We start from the raw sequence: 17607 nt of genomic DNA, 5'->3' as shown, positions 1-17607 counted from the left end.
AAGTGCTGCTGTCCACAACAACACAAGAGACAGAGCACACACACCACACAAGAAGCCAGGAAACCATACGCTGCAATAAATAAGCATAACACACAAACACATCCTCATAACATTGTGTATCACAATTTATGACCACAAGGGTGGCCCTCACTGGCAGATGGTATATGGGACCAGAAGAGTGCCTCCAGCTTACTACAAGGCTGGAGTACCCCTCAGACATCAGGTCTCAACTGAGGCTTTATAGCCCATGTAGTCACACCCAGAATCAGACACACCCAGTGCACACACACTAGGAAGGAAGTTAACCCTTCCAATACCAGGGAAGGGAAGACATCAACTTAAAGGGGAAGTGCACACGACTCAAACCCTGTGCACACCAAATAGGGAATGTGCACACATATAAAGGCAGGTTGCCAGGTGCAACCGCATGCACATTGCAGCAAGCTGCCCAGCATAAGCTCAGGCTGCCAAACTGCAAAACAACCACACGTTGCCAGCGGCAACCACAAGTGAGGCAACAAACTAGCGGCCCTCACCTGTGGCTGAACAACAACACCAGACCGCAGGCAACAGCATGCGGACACAGGTGTCACGACCATGGTCGTGACAGAGACAGAGGGAGTCCGCTCCCTCTGTCAGCACTTTACATGTGGCAGGTGCCATTGCCCGTGGCATGTAAAGTGTTAAACAGCCCGGATCGGCGCTCCTGCTGTTAGAGCTGGCTAGTCCAGGCTGTTAGAGCAGGGTCGCAGCTCTCATGTGAGAGAGCCGGGTCCCCTCTCCCCGCTGCACGAGGGACCCGTGCAGCGCTTAGATGGCGGCCCAGCTTAAGGCTCCTTAGTGATCGCCGTAAAAACACATATGGGTGGTCACTAAGGGGTTAAGCCACAAAATGCCAGTGAAGCTGAAGTCAGACGCAACTTGCTCAGATCAGTGGGGTCCAACACCCGGCACACCCACTGATCAGCTGTTTCGTGATTGGTGTCGGACCCCACCGATTTGATATTGATGACCCATCCTGAGGATAGACTATAAGTATCTAAGAAAATGGTGTAAAGAAGGACTGAAATCTACAGCAGGTCTCAGTTTTCAACTTGGTGCATGGACTGCTGGAGGAGGCATTTCATTAAATGACTGCTCCAGAGGAGCAGGGCCAATCAAGGCCAGTGTAGCTCACGTCGCTCTTGATAAATCAAGGCCTTAAAGGATATATCGCTAGGATATACCCCCATTGTCTTATAGGTGTGGGTCCCAACTATATCGGGAACGAAGCCCCGCAAAGTGGTGGCTGGAGGACTACCAATCGCTCTCCCCATAGAAGGGAATGGGAGCGTACTGCGCATGACCGGCCACCGCTCCCATTCACTTCTATGGGCTCGACGGAAATAGCCAAGCTAGAAAATCAATGGAGGGCTGCGATTGTGCAATGCGCCCTCTACCACTTTCAGGGCTTCGTTCTCGATTAGCCATATGCCCCCATTGTCTGTGATGAGACAACCCCTTTAATGTCCCATTTTGTGACCACATGCAGGCTAATGCCTCGTTCATACATGTCAACTTCCCAATACCAGAGCAAACAGATGACCAGGGCAGCTGTAGAAGAGCAGATCTTTACTTGATAGAAAAATTCTGTACAACACATTCTACTGTGAATTTCTGTATTAAAGCACACAGCCATGCCATGTTATATATTGTGCACCTGTTAGCAATAGGTATGGCTGATATGGCCAAGCCCAGTCATTAGAAATGGTGGTCACATTCTTTTGGTCATGAGTAATTGGCTATCTGTTCTGCTGCTGCAGCATATTTAGCCCGGCTATAACCTCTTTCACCCAGATGCTTATGGAAAAAGACATATCGCAGATAGAATATTTTCCTGGGTGTGAACTGACCAGACGGGGAGTTTCCAATGAATGAATGAAACTGATAAGAGAAATAGCTGGATATGTGGATTTCCTGTGGGAACTTCTACATTTATATCCTAAGATCATTGTTTTCTCTGCTCTGTTCCTCAGGAAGTCCAAGCTTTTCATGTTATAATTATGATGAGGGCGATAATAATGAATGATGAATGTAGAAAGGGTCAATTTATATTAATATAGAGCACCATTAATGTTCATAGACTTCAAGTAATTTCAAGACCAATCACAACTTGGTGAATAAAAACTGCCGTCAGTGTTCAATGTATAGAAATACTGAGTAAGGTCTCTTTCACACTGCCAGTATTTGGTCAGTATTTTTGCATCAGTATTTGTAAGCCAAAAACCAGGAGTTGGTCCAAAACACAGAAGAGGCACAAATATTTCAATTATACCTTTTCTCTGTAGGTTCCACTCCTGGTTTTGGCTCACAAACACCCACCAAATACTGATGCAAAATACCGACCAAATAGCGACCGCGTGAAAACGGCCAAGTACTAGTTATAAAGCTATAGCGGCTACAGGCAGATAAAATGTAGACAAAGCAGTCCTTGTTATGATCAATACATTTGTATTTCATGGTCCACTTGCGTTCTCCAGCTTTCAGGTTATGCAAAGCCGTAAAAAGCACTTAAGGCCAATGTAAAGCCACAAACATGTGCAAGCCTTGTGCGTTTGCGACAGAAAATAGCGCAGTACAGTATAACTGAATAGATGAGGTGCTATGAATAAAACTACATAGATACATAGCGATTTTCCCATTTGAAGAACCTAATCAGAAATATAGTAGAACTGAATAAACAACATTTCTCTAAGGGCTCATTCACACAAACATATGGCTTTTTCAGTGTTTTGCAGGCCATTTATGACAGATACGTTTTTCTGTTTTTTTGTTTCAGTAGTGTTTCCAGTTCCGTTCCGTTTGGCATATACAGTATACAGTAATTACATAGAAAAAATTGGGCTGGGCATAAACTTTTCAATAGATGGTTTCGCAAAAACGGAACGGATGCGGAAGACATACGGAGTACATTCCGTAGGTGTTCAGTTTTTTTTTGCAGACCCATTGACTTGAATGGAACCATGGAACGTGATTTGCAGGCAATAATAGGACATGTTCTGTCTTTGAACGGAAAAATGGAAATACGGAAACGGAATGCATACGGAGGACATTTATTTTTTTCTTACGGAACCATTGAAATGAATGGTTCCATATACAGATGCAAAAGACGTTCGTGTGAACGAGCCCTAAAACAGGGGTCGGCAACCTTCAGCACTCCAGCTGTTCTGAAACTACAACTCCCAGCATGCTCCTTTCATTTTTAATGATAGTTCTGAGAAGAGCAGAGCAAGCATGCATACTGGGAGTTGTAGTTTCACAACACCTGGAGTGCCGGAGGTCGCCTACCCCTGCTCTAAAATATACACATTTATTGGACTCGTGACTTATTAGGACACCGACCCTATTGACTCCATGCACTTGCGCACCATGCCATTAGACACCAGGGATTATGGTACAGAAATGCTGTATGTGACACACATCAGAGAAACTGACACATCTTAGGGTCAAGCTAAGCCTTTGGCACCAAAAGAGACGGCTCCAACTGTCTAAAACTGTAACATACGCTCATTGACGAAAAAATGTAATAATGCACTAAGAAGGAACTGTTGGGATCGAATGAAACTTTCTAGGTTTGAATGTAATGATAATATATGTGTAGTGACCCAAGGGATGATGGCTAAAAGTTAATCGTTTTTCAAAAGTTATATGTTGTGATTTCATGCTAAGAACACTTATCTCTTTATGCGCTGTGTATCCCAAATGGTTGTGTATTGAAAGCAAAAGGTTAACAATGGAAGTCTTTAGCCTGGTTTCCAGGGTGATTGGCTGGTCTCACCCCCTGGTTAGTAAAGAGTCTTAGCTGAGGAAAGCTAGAGTCAAGACCTACATGTGCGAGTTCCTGCCAAGTAGGCCCGAAAAACCCCAATACAGTTCCAGTCTGTAGCAGTCCAGGTTTCTCGTTCGTCACACCATTGCAAGTGAATACAATGGCAGCTGGCTATCAATGGCAGCACACATAAAGGGAGCTGTGATACTAAATGTTCTTCTGCTAAGCAGCAGGAAATGGCCAGGGCAGAGACAGGAGTGTGTAATAAAGGTACCCACTGAGTTAAAGTGATGGACAACAAAACTGTGGGAGCTGCTTGTACTTGTTGGCGGATCAAATTATCCTCTGTACTGATGATCTGTCTATGTCATCTGGAGCCTGTTAGCTTTGTGTGTTGCCCACTGCTCTCGATACAGACTAGATGGCGGGAACTTTGTTGAAACGACCATCCTGCTTCTATCAGTCCAATGATGCGCCCCTCTCTCAAAGTCTGTCAACTGAGCAAAATGTCTTTGAGAACAACATAGAGGGATGCCTAGCAGTCAATAATCTCTGACCAAGAGGTACACTACCCAAAAGTAGCCTCTGCCAGCTTTTTAGAGGGCAGCGGGGAAGCACTTTTATGCCCTCTTGTGGTAAGGCCCAGCGTCTAATCAGACCACACCTGTAATCATTTGCATATCTGCCCGAGACATAACTGCATGCCAAGTTTTACAGCAATCCGACACTTCTGTCTAAAGTTCGTTATTTTTTTATGAGTACATTGGGCCGAGTGTAGCCACAATAGTGATATACTTTAAAGGAAACCTGTTCTCAGTCTCATACTGCCTGCGTAATTACAAAGAAATGATGTATGGTTTACACTGAAAGAGCCAAGTGTCTCCCCTCCATCTCATCTTGGTTGACAAGTCTCTCCCTATTTGTATGCAGATAGGGAGAGACCTGTTATACAGAGCTAGTTTTCCCAACAAACGACAGATACCATATTGGAACCCAAAAGACCCCAACCCAAGTCAAGAGGCTCTGCCAGGCACCAGTGGTATCTGTGGTGCAAAGGATCCAGTACTGTGCTTTCTATAACCGTGAAGCAAATGTGAACAAAGTCTTACACAATGGCAGAAGGTAAAACCCAAGCTGCTCTTCTTCTCTGCAGGTTAGAAAGACATGATTGGAGGTCCAATGAAGCTAATCTCCACAACAAAGTTACTATGACCCTACTTTATACGTTAAGTTAGGCCTCATAATTCTAGACAGAGATGTGACCCTTTAATACACAATTGAGTCAAATCTACTTAATAAAATCCACTGTATGCTATTCAGCAAACTATCATTTTCTAACTCTCATAAATTCTCTCGAATATGTTGAGTCTTTGATCTTTGTCAGATAAAAGTATTTAATTTTGCAAAGTGACTGATCCTATATTAAGAACCCATCAGAAAGCAGTTACATGAGCTGAAGTAAGATAACGCTGCAATGTTTTTAAAAATGATGTAAAGAAGACTTCAAAACTGGACCAGTCCATCAGACGATTATTATATAGGTACAATTTAATAAAGCCTGTCATCATGACTTAAGATACAGTAGGCATGTGCAGTGACTACTTTTTATCTAAACCAAATAGTACTTGCTAACTAAGGGATACACTGCTGACACAGTGTAAAGTATAAGGGGGATGAATGATCGTAAACTGTACAACAAGCACCAAATAACTTTTTAACGTCAATCAGTGCTCATTGTGGCCCCACACTGGCCCATAGGACCTAACTCTTCACTCCGTTTATGCTATAGCATTATGAAGAATTTCTACCTTTTCCATCAATCATTTCATTTGTTCTAAAGAAACTGATCCAATAAGAACATATACAATAATCCAGGCCTGAATGTATAGTTACCTTACTCCTTATGAATTCCATTATATTACTATGGTGTTTTTCATCATTTTCAGCTCCTATATATACTTTATTTATAAGCCTTGTTAATGTACCGTAAGTCATTGATTTAATGGTCTTCACTCTTGAGAAGTGACTCATGAACATCCTACATTAGGATATAGTGAAATAAGCTAAAATGCACACAAAAGTGACCCATAATGGATGATACATAAGCGTTTACATCACCAGCTTTATCTTTTACGTTTGTCACTGGGTTTGGCATTGGTGTTAACTTTAGAAAGCCGAGGCTTTTATATATGGGTACGACACATATATGAGACGATGAGACTCTTAGATGGGACTTCAGGTTTAAAGGCTATGAACACCTTTGGGAGCATTTTTAATAATTGAATTTTACTCATTTTGGACTAAACATTTTATTTTTTATAAAGACCAATAAAAAAAAGAATAATCTACCATTTCTGTTCAATTTCAGAGGGGCTGCCTGGGTGAAAAAGGGGATATGTCCGGGTTCAGAGCTTTCAGTGTATCTGTAAACCATATTGCTTTCTGTTTTACAGAACATTTGTCAGGCTGCTGCTCTAATACACTCATAATAGCTAAATTATTATCAAACTGATAAGAATATGGCTTAAAGGGGTTGTCCAGGTACAGAGCTGAACCTGGACATACCCACTTGTTCACCCAGGCAGTCCCTCTGGGACCTTGCCCTGCGCTGAATAGCACAGGAATAGGGCTTTTTCTGCAAATCCGGTGACGTACCGGGACTCTGCAAGACAGAGGCCTCCACCTAGCAGTGTTCCTGGTGACGTCACCATATCGGCGGGCTTTAGCGCTGCTCTAGCCTGTAAAGCAGGCTAGGGAAGCGCTAAAGCCCACCCATTAGTGCCAGTGATGTAACCAGCAACACTGCTAGGCAGAAGCCTCTGCCTAGCATTGTAAAATGTAAACAAAAATAGTCCTTGCCTTGCGCAATACAGCATAGAGCAAGGGAGAGCATTGGAGCATAAAAAGCTCTGATGCTCATCTTAGAGGGGCTGCCTGGGTGAAAAAGGGGATATGTCCGGATTCAGAGCTTTAAATGAGAGTTTATGAGCTATCAGGAGTTCAGAGATAAGGTCTATACATGGAGCCGTCAGAGAAGCTCTGTAAAACAGAAAGCAAGATTATTTACAGGTACACTGAAACTGAAGGCTGTGGAACAAAAACTGACCAACTGGAAAAAAAATATTTTTAGCCCAAAATGACAAAAATGAAATAATAAAAAAAAAAAAAAAAAAAAAAAAAAAAAAATATATATATCTGAATGTGTTCATAGCCTTTAAACATAGCAGAATATTTCCTGTCCGCAGATGTAAAGCCACTAGGGTATTTGTGGGTATTTTGCAGCTATGTTTGCCTAAAATAAGCTTTTAATGCTTTTTAAGTGATGTGTACTCTCCATCTATCACCGAGAAGTGTGGACCTCCTGGAGAGACTAGGCATTATATGCCAAGCCCCTAAGTGGTTTTCCAAAATTCAAAGCCTGCATTTAGTGCTGTCTAAGGCAAACCTATCCAGCTCTATAAAATCCAGCCCAGAGGCTTCTAATCTCCAAAGAGAAAAGCTAAATGTTTCCTGGAAAGAACAATGTAATATGTGACAAAGTTCTGTATATGGCCCCAATGCAAAGAAATCAGTGTTTGTCTATATAATTCAAAACAATGTAGAGACATCTAAAGAGTAGTAAATCTTCCATGACTGGAATATATTCTCAGCCTCTATTAGAATCGCCATGATACATTGGGCATTGGGGAAATATTAGTTGATTTTGAATAGTAGTTGATTTTATTTTGCCAAAATAGGACATATTACATTAACCACTGATTGGCGACACATTAAAGGGGTTGTCTCATGAAGACTGCTCCTGTATATCCTTCTATATGACTTATTAGTACCTATAGATATAATAGAGCTGAATCCCCAATTTTAAATGGGTTTTCCAACCTTTATAATCCCCCCCCCCCCAATGCCGGGGCCCCTTGTATGGATTATACTTACCTGCTCCCTGGCAACCGCATTGCTCTGGACCCCTGCATGGCTGCCGCTACATCTCCCTGTCATGCATATCAATAGCAGGCCACAAAGGGGGGCGACCCTCACTAGCATCGCGGTGGACGCCCTGTACCTCACATGGATCCATAGATATCTGCATTCATTGTACCAATTGCAAGATTTATTTTATGCTGGGAACTCAGGAGGTGTGATCTTTCTTGGGATGTGTCCTTTCCATAGCAGCTCCGGGAGGGTGCCCTTTCTCAGGCAGCATGTCCCTTCAGCTACAGCTTGATGCGTTCCCCACAACTTTTTACTCATGTTTATGGCCATCTTAACAGTCGCTGCTTCTAAAAGTAGATACAACTGGTGGCACTTGAAAGATGGAACTGATTATGTGTGTTAATGTTTTTTTTTAATCAGATCAGAGAATCTTGTTTCTCGCAGTCTGACAGATGCTTTTTTGCAAACTCCAGGTGGGCTTTCATGTGTCTTTCACTGAGGAGAGACTTCTTTCTGGCCACTCTGCCATAAAGCCCAGACTGGTGGAGTGCTGCAGTTTCTCCCATCTGCACACAGGGTCTTTTGACCTCATCCAGAGTGACCACTGTGCTCCAGATCACCTCTATTACCAAGTCCCTTCTCCCTCATTACTTAATTTGGTGGGGCGACCAGCTCTAGGAAGAGTCCTGGTTCTTCAAAATGTCTTCCATTTAAGACTTATGGAGACCACTGTGCTCTTGGGAACTTTTAATGCAGCCAAAATATTTTTGCACTCTTCTCTAGATCTTAACCTCCATACAATCCTGTCTCTGTTCACGTGTAATTTTAGTTTTACCTAAATTTGCAAAAATGTCTAAAATTCTGTTTTTGCTTTCTCATTGTGGGTTATTGAGTTCATATTAGTGGGGAAGACCTTTGGTTTTATTTTAGCACGAGGCTGCAACTTAACAAAATGTGAAAAAAGTGGAAGGGTCTGTATTCCCCATGCAATAACAATTCTGGAGCATCTTTTGATATAACTCTATGTTGTGCCAATTTTCTATTATATCTTCTAAAAGCTTATGAATGAATTGCCAGCAGTCTGCAAGAAAAGGTTCAACTCAGTGCCCATGGTTGGCTGGAGGAGACAGATTGGATATTGTCAGACTGTGCAGGGATACACCCTACTGGTGATACCCAGATGGACCTTTATTGTAGAATGCTGGCAATCTATTCATAAACTTCTAGAAGGAGAAATATATATTATATAAAATGATATTCTAAAAGAATAGGAGGTTGCCATTTTCATTTTGCTGTGGAAAATCTGCCTAAAGCATTTCTTTTGAATCTACATAATCTTGATATGCATGATGATATTGTGTGATAGACATGGACAAACCCTAGATGCTGATAAAACATATTTCAGCAAAAATATTACATTTCTATATAACTCATAAAAATGTTAGAAAATGTGAAACCTACCTTCCTCAAGTTCATCCATACTGGAGATTTTGTTCATTCCATCAATGGTGTAGATGTAGCGTACACCCTGGGGCAAATTAATATTATCAGAGAGGGACCTGGTCAGGTCAGCCAGAAGGGCATCAAAACTTCGGAACCGGTCGGGAGACACAGCATAGACTATTCCCTTGAAATATCGATCCCCATTACGGTAGAACCGGACCTTTTTGGCTTTCTTTTCGTTGCTGAGAGCTTGCAAAGTGCGGGTTCTATAAAAACTGCAGTGGGCACTGTGTGTAGGACTGGGCAATCCATTCATTCGAGATGTTCGTGCATTCCTGGAAGTCTTATCCCTTTCATCAAAGTGACCAAATTCGAGCTCCATGTCTGGGTGCCTCTGGAGACCTAGAAAAGTCATTCATGCAGAGATGAGAATGTTTCTCCCATGTTTCGCCCAGAGATGCTACAAAACAGGGCAATCCCCTTGTAACATTAATAATTCCTTTTACTTGTTACTGGCACATTCTCATGTTACTCAAAGTTTGTGAATAATTTATACCAAAAGTGAATTCAACTGAGGCATGGTGGAAAGCAGGGATTGCTAATTGAGACAAACAGCAGCCGTAACACCTGAGCCCATGAAAATTCAGGGCTTTGTCTGGTCCTTGAAGATTAATGAGCTTAGTTTATTGCTGCAAAGGTGGCACTTTGTCTGAGGATTCAAGTCTTAAATAGAATTTTATAGGATTAATTAAAAGAACCACAGAAAAAGACAAGGTGGAATTCTTGTGACATTTAAATTAGTATCTACAGTATTAAGTAAACAATAAAAATGTAATTTCTCCAACGATTATGTGTGTGGTGTCTGTGAATTTAATGTATGTACTATACATTACCAGACATACAACATAAGCCAAATTTAAAGGGGCCTGTGAGCAGTTTTGACCATGCTGACCAGCTGACAGCACTAGGTAAGGGCTGACAACCACAGTACAAACATACCCTTTGTGGAGCTTTTATCATCAGTACAGGAGTAGAGTGAACATGAACTTTAATTCTGCTAGGTTCGGTTCCTTAAAGGGAACCTGTCACCGGGTCTTTGTGTATAGAGCTCAGGATATGGGTTGCTAGATGGTCACTAGCACACCCGCAATACCCAGTCCCCATAGCTCTGTGTGCTTTTATTGTGTATAAAAAAACTTCTGAAAGACTCCATATAATACAAATGCATATTTTCATTGATACACCATATAAAGATAAAATAAACCAGTTTTTTTGTGTAGAAAATGTTGTGCAGTGGTTTGTCTTAAGAAATGAACACGCCTTCCTGCAGCATTTTATGACATAAACAGAGAAATGTCTGCCATGTTTTAATCATTTTTTCCCTTAATCTACCTCAAAAAAGCATATTTTAAAATGACCCTTACATTTTCCCCCCACACCGATTGTAGAGTTGGGTAAAATGTAACTCCCATTGCCTTTCCTTTAGAGCAGGGATGCTCAACCTGCGGCCCTCCAGCTGTTGTAAAACTACAAATCCCACAATGCCCTTCTGTAGGATGATAGCTGTAGGCTGTCAGGGAATGATGGGAGTTGTAGTTTTGCAACAGTTGGAGGGCCGCACGTTGAGCATGCCTGGTTAAGATGGACATTTTTTAATGCAAGGCCCAGTCAGTCAGAGTACAGATTGGTACAGAACTGCATTCGGTAGAAGTATTCAGGAAATTGTGGGAATTTGGGTTTTGGGCCGGTATCTGATATTTTTGTATGGTTTCTCACATTTGTAAATCTAATAGTATAAGTGCAGTGGGTAAGTAATGCAACCCATTCAAAAAGTAATCTGAAGGTATACAACCCTTTTTGGCATGCCGTATTTAAGGACTTGATGGAATGTGATACATTTGTGTAAGACACGCCTGCTCTTTCACCATGACAGACAGCTGACAGCACGTGTTAGCTGCCAGGAATTTAATGGGCATACCAAATCTTACATTCAGATGATATAAAATATTAAATATATATATATATATATATATATATATATATATATATATACACACACACACACACACATACACATACAAATACACAGTGGATATAAAAGGTCTACACACCCCTGTTAAAATGTCAGGTTTCTGTGTTGTAACAAAAATGAGACAAAAGTTAAATCATTTCAGAACTTTTTTCCTCCTTTAATGTGACCTATAAACTGTACAACTCAATTGAAAAACAAACTGAAATCTTTTAGGTAGAGGGAAGAAAAAATATAAAAATAAAATAATATGGTTGCATAAGTGTGCACACCCTTAAACTAATACTTTGTTGAAGTACCTTTTGGTTTTATTAGAGCACTCAGTCTTTTGGGGTATGAGTCAATCAGCATGGTACATTTTGACTTGGCAAGATTTGCCCACTCTTCTTTGCAAAACCCTCCAAATCTGTCAGATTGTGAGGGCATCTCCTGTGCACAGCCCTCTTCAGATCACCCCACAGATTTTCAATCGGATTAAGGTCTGGGTTCTGGCTGGGCCATTCCAAAGTTTTAATCTTCTTCTGGTGAAGCCATTCCTTTGCTGATTTGGATGTATGCTTTGGGTCGTTGTCATGGTGAAAGATGAAGTTCCTCTTCATGTTCAGCTTTCTAGCAGAAGCCTGAAGGTTTTGTGCCAATATTGACTGGTATTTGGAACTATTCATAATTTTCTCTAGCTTAACTAAGGCCCCCATTCCAGCTGAAGAAAAAAAGCCCCAAAGCACGATGCTGCCACCACCATGCTTCACTGTGGGTATGGTGTTTTTTTTGTGATATGCAGTGTTGTTTTTGGGCCAAACATATCTTTTGGAATTATGGCCAAAAAGTTCAACCTTGGTTTCATCAGACCATAACACCTTTTCCCACATGCTTTTGGGAGACTACAGATGTGTTTTTGCAAAATGTAGCCTGGCTTGGATGTTTTTCTTCGTAAGAAAAGGCTTTCGTCTTGCTACTCTACCCCATAGCCCAGACATATGAAGAATACGGGAGATTGCTGTCACATGTACCACACAGCTAGTACTTGCCAGATATTCCTGCAGCTCCTTTAATGTTGCTGTAGGCCTCTTGGTAGCCTCCCAGACCAGTTTTTGTCTCGTCTTTTCATCAATTTTGGAGAGACGTCCAGTTCTTGGTAATGCCACTGTTGTGCCATATTTTCTCCACTTGATGATGACTGTCTTCACTGTGTTCCATGGAATATCTAATGCCTTGGAAATTCTTTTGTACCCTTCTCCTGACTGATACCTTTTAACAATGAGATCCCTCTGATGCTTTGGAAGCTCTCTGTGGACCATGGCTTTTGCTGTGGGATGCGACTAAGAAAATTTCAGGAAAGACCAACTAGAGCGGCTGAACTTTATTTGGGGTTAATCACAGGCACTTTAAATGATGGCAGGTGTATGCCGACTCCTATTCAACATGATTTTGAATGTGATTGCTTAATTCTGAACACAGCTACATCCCCAGTTATAAGAGGGTGTGCACACTTATGCAACCACATTATTTTAGTTTCTTTTGTTTTCTTCCCTCCACCTAAAAGATTTCAGTTTGTTTTTCAATTGAGTTGTACAGTTTATAGGTCACATTAAAGGTGGAAAAAGTTCTGAAATGATTTAACTTTTGTCTCATTTTTGTTACAACACAGAAACCTGACATTTTAACAGGGGTGTGTAGACTTTTTATATCCACAGAACCACAACAGTTCCATAAAAATATCCAATCATGCTGTATAACATTAGTAGATTGACGGTATACTTGATATATTATCTGTTCTATATTAAGAGTATGATCTGAAATGCTGGAATGTAAAGCGCTGAGGAATGTGGTGGCGCTATATAAATAAATATTTTTATTATTATTATTATTTTGTACAATGTAAGCAGTTGATGGGCAGAGTCTTACCCCGTATGGATTATGGCAGAAGTGCGATTACTAGCACATTGTCATTTCTATTCTTTAATCCCAGGCCTTCTCTTCTTTAGAGCATTGTTTTAAAGTTTGCCTATAAAAATGCTTTTATCAAGCTCAGTTTACAGTCCTTCCCATGAGTCATCTTCACGAATCCGTTTCATTTTTCACGAGCGACCACAATTCCTAACTATAAAAGACATTCTCAGCACATGTGGCATGATGTCATCTATTTGATACTGCCGCAGCCTTAGTCTGCACAAAAGAATCAGTTGCCATGGCTGAGAGATGCAACAAGAAAGCCAATTATCACATGGCATGTCCTGCAAGTCGGATGGCTAAAGGCAAAGCTGCCAGCCAAGGCATCGTGTGAGAGAGGACATTCAGACGGGATTACAGAACCCGTCTAAATCTAACATGATACTGGACGAATCGGGATTACATGACTAATTTTAGAGGAAAAAACTAAGTTCCCTGCCTAACAATGGGGATTATTTATTACAGTGATGGCGGCGCATTGCTTGTATGGCCCAATTGTACGGACTTATGATGCCTTAATTTATACACATAAATGAAGCAAAAAACCTACTGAGCTTTTCTGTCAAATAAACAATAAAGGAAATCCAATACAAAAAAGGGGGAATTTATCATTCACTCTTCCCCAGTTTTCTGGTGTTAAAAAGGCACAGAACCCAGTTTTGTGACTTTTTGAATTCCATCGCGATTTTCTTGTCGCAACTGGTATTTTTACGAGGCCCTTGCCAGTTTCCGAAAAAGGGGCGTGGAGAGGGTGGGGTGTGAATAAGGCCATCAGCCATGCCACATTCATCATTATGTACAGCAGAAACTGGCATACATAATGATGGAAATCAAATTTCAGTTTGGCACATGGACTGCCAGAGGAGACATGTCATTTATAAATTGTATGCCTCCTCCGGCAATGCAGGCCCTATCAAGACTGGCACAGCACACACAAGACTTGATAAACCAGGGTTGAAGTGGGGTAAAAATGATAAAGAAGAGCTACTCACCCTCACCAATCCTCCACTACTTCTGTTCCCATGCTTATCGGGTCACCACTGGTCTGTACTGGTTTCATCTCAACACACAAGAAAAGCCTGGAGATGCCTACTCAGAAAATCACTGGCCACAGCACTGACCCACCTCAGCAAGTGATTGGGTGAGCAGGCATCTCAAGGCATTTCCTGAATGTTAAGAGCAGACCAGGAAGCATCAGAACAGAAGTGGCATGGGATTGAGGAGGATGAGTATCTCTTCTTTTATTTTTTTTTACCTCACTTTGAGGCCTTTATAAAGAGTTTCCACCACTGGACAACCCCTTTATGGCATGATTCAGATGCTCGTATTAAAAATATTCTGTGTAGTGGCAAGCTTTTATCTTTCATGGCCACGTATTTCTGACAAATTTATAGCTATAGGTCAAAAATATTTTATTGTAGTCCAGATTCTGCTTCATCTTCCACCAATATAGACTGCATTATTTCAATCTTCATGGCTTAAAGGCTACCGTTACCTACATAAACCGTTGTAAAAAAACGAAGCTCATCAGTTTTCATTGGTGTTGCTTGGCTCCCTGATTGTCAGGAGTACGGATGCCATATACTTCCTATGGATCTGTACTCCCGAACCTTGGACAGCTGAGAAGAGCCAATGAAATCCAAAGTGGCAGAGCAGTTAAACCACCAACGTTTAATGATTATGGACAGCTTAAAGTGGTTTATATTGATGGCCTATCCATACAATAATTCAACAATATGAGACACATGTTTCTACATTCTATGGACAGGCTTTACACCAGAGTTGAAACACTTGAACTTCCATATGATATGTAAATTTAAATTCAAATTTTTCAGCAAAAATTTGCTACACTCTGCGATTTGATAATTAAAATGTGTTTTTTGGAGTACAAATAATATAAAATGTCTAATAAGCGGTAGACTGGTAATTGGAAACTGACCATAATTGGCCCGCTTTTCTGTGGACACGTGTGTCAAAGACATACGGAGAAAGAATTGTAGGTGCACATTTAGTACTTTTGAGCACGGCTGCCAGGGAGAGGATGATGGCAGGCAGAATCCAGTTCTTGATTATATAAGGTCAGTGAAACCTCTCCTAAAGACCACCTCTTTGAGAAGACCACCCATTTATCTAAACTAGATTTCCTGTGGTAGATAGTTCCACCATATACTATGCATATTGTCCACCTTCTATGAGGGGACAACCCCTTTGGAAGACTATTTCTCAGTGCAATGTTGGATGGTCTTCTCAAAGAGGTTTCACTGTATAGTTGATGGACTGTGAAGAACATGTGCTCTGTTTCATTTTCTTGTCTGTTAGCACACTCATTTTAGGACTCTAATTACCAATGGTTGGGAGTGGTTTAAAGGGACATTCAGCTTAAAATCTCTCTTTTCTACATTTGTTATGGAGTTGAAGGCAACTAGTATTTTTGCTAACAGCCAGGTTAGGGTTTGAGAGGCTGATTGTAAGGTTCTATATTGGGATTGCTGGCAGGTAGTCAAGAAGATGTGGGCCACCATGCCTACTGTAGATGTAGCTGGCACCTGCACTTTAGAGACCCTAGAGTGGTCAACTTCTTGTCTATGAAGGTCATTTGGATAGAATTAGTATGGTGTCACTTTGTCACAGTACTATTGTGGCTGGGGGGGGGGGGGGGGGAGGTTGGGTGTATCTAGAACATGAATTCTGAAGGCCACCTTCATTGAATAATGCAAATCCAGACACATGCACCTGAATACTATTGTTCCTGAAATGCATACCAATATAGCAAAGGTTCAGAGAGGCCACCTCCCAAAAACAAAGGATTATTGATCAGCAGCTGACACAGCTTAACCCTCACCCACATTTGTTCTCTCATGCCTGTTCTAGGCAAAAAGACTCATCAAGATTTGCTAGCCTAATTTAAGGAAATAATTCCTTTGTGCCAGGTACGCACCCTAATGTCATTATGAAAATACACGGTCCACAATTTGAGCCCATATTTGATAGTGTAAAGATAACCGATCCTGAATCCTCTCTGGGAATTGTTGCAGGGCTGAGCGTGTGATAAACGTACATGTGGATTTATACAGACACATCTATTACATCCCTGTTAAGCACCATGCTGCAGAAAATGGGTGGAACAAGGCAACTGTTAACACATCCCATCTGCAGCATGGAATACAAGAATACCCACCGAGGGGTTAATCCCATATGACAATTGGCCTCTCCCATATTCTACATATATTACGAAATAACGCTGACCTTCACTTCCCAATCTTACATGCTGCGGGTCATATTGACACTACTATATGGCAGCATTAACAATGGAAGTCCACACCTTTCCATGCACTCATTGTCTCAATGATTACATTATTATCCTTCTTTCCTGTGTGAACGTAGACTATCATTTTTTATAATATTTAGGTAAAATTTAGTTTTTTCACTCATCTGCGTTAGGTATTTGGTATAAAATGTTTTCTGTTATTATATAGTGTTTTTTTTTTGACACCGCAATACCACAGTATATGTACTCTCTTCTATACACGTGCATTGCATATACTGAAACCTTTCGCCATTGCTCCTTATTTCGCGACTCATGGGCGAAATCCGCTGTTTCCGTAACAACCGCCCTTTACGATTCCCACCCCACGTAGCTGATCGCTGTCTGTCACCTATGTGACACAAGGGATGACAGCCCTCAGTAGATCTTCCCTATGCCGTTCCATGCTTCCTATTAATTTTGCTCCACACAATATTAAAATGCGCTCAATATACGTGCTGAGAATACTAAGAGGAATAGCTAATAGTGAATTGCGGATATTGGCTGCTGATTGAGATAAAGGACAGGCGTCTGAATGCGCGCAGTGAATGACAATATGCTGCAATAGGCACATGGGATGTTTTATACATTTCCACCATTGTACATGCACATGCAGGGATGTTACTGGAAAGCAGCGAGTACTCACCGGTCTAGCGCTGGTACAAGCTGAGGATGCTGCTGGAATGAAGGCTATTTCCAATCTGCCTTTGTTATCTGAGCTTCAAGCCAAGGGATTCCTGCCAGGGTGGGCGAGTCTGCTCCCTGGTCCTAGTGCCTAAAATGAGCAGACTCCTCCTGCTCTGCTTTAACCCTTTGACTGCTGCTACATTAAACTCCTAATCTGCCTCCAGAATTCACTCCCTTGGCTCATCCCTTTTTTTTTTTTTATCATGCATTTACAGTATCATAAAACCGCCCTTTCCTTTGTGTATACCTAAGTGATTCTTCAGATGTGCTTGCACCATCCCTGAAGAAGAGACCTAAGACTTCTGTGGAGTTTATTGGTTTGCTATTAAAGGGTACCGTACGTGCGGATGTAGCAGAGCTGAATCTTCTATTTCATACAATTGGGTTGCTTTGTTTGTGAACCACATAATGTCGCTCTCTACGGAACTGAACATAAATGACTATAGAACCCTATGA

At 41.4% G+C, this 17607-nt stretch overlaps 1 protein-coding gene across 2 annotated transcripts in view; it reads right to left on the bottom strand.

The window, feature by feature from the left end:
- Nucleotides 1-17153, bottom strand: part of DCX (doublecortin) — a 121162-nt gene extending 104009 nt beyond the window's left edge. For both annotated transcript variants that reach the window (XM_044268355.1, XM_044268356.1), the window contains exons 1-2: nt 17111-17153; nt 9200-9583 (exon numbers count right to left, since the gene is read on the bottom strand). In XM_044268355.1, coding sequence (XP_044124290.1) covers nt 9200-9563 — 364 coding nt within the window. In that variant the 5' untranslated portion in view covers nt 9564-9583; nt 17111-17153. The remainder of the gene's footprint in view (nt 1-9199; nt 9584-17110) is intronic.
- Between the last annotated feature and the right edge of the window lie 454 nt (nt 17154-17607).

The sequence above is a fragment of the Bufo gargarizans genome, chromosome 9 (assembly GCF_014858855.1).
Source record: "Bufo gargarizans isolate SCDJY-AF-19 chromosome 9, ASM1485885v1, whole genome shotgun sequence".
Classification (NCBI taxonomy): domain Eukaryota; kingdom Metazoa; phylum Chordata; class Amphibia; order Anura; family Bufonidae; genus Bufo; species Bufo gargarizans.
This window is presented reverse-complemented; position numbering and strand designations above follow the sequence as displayed.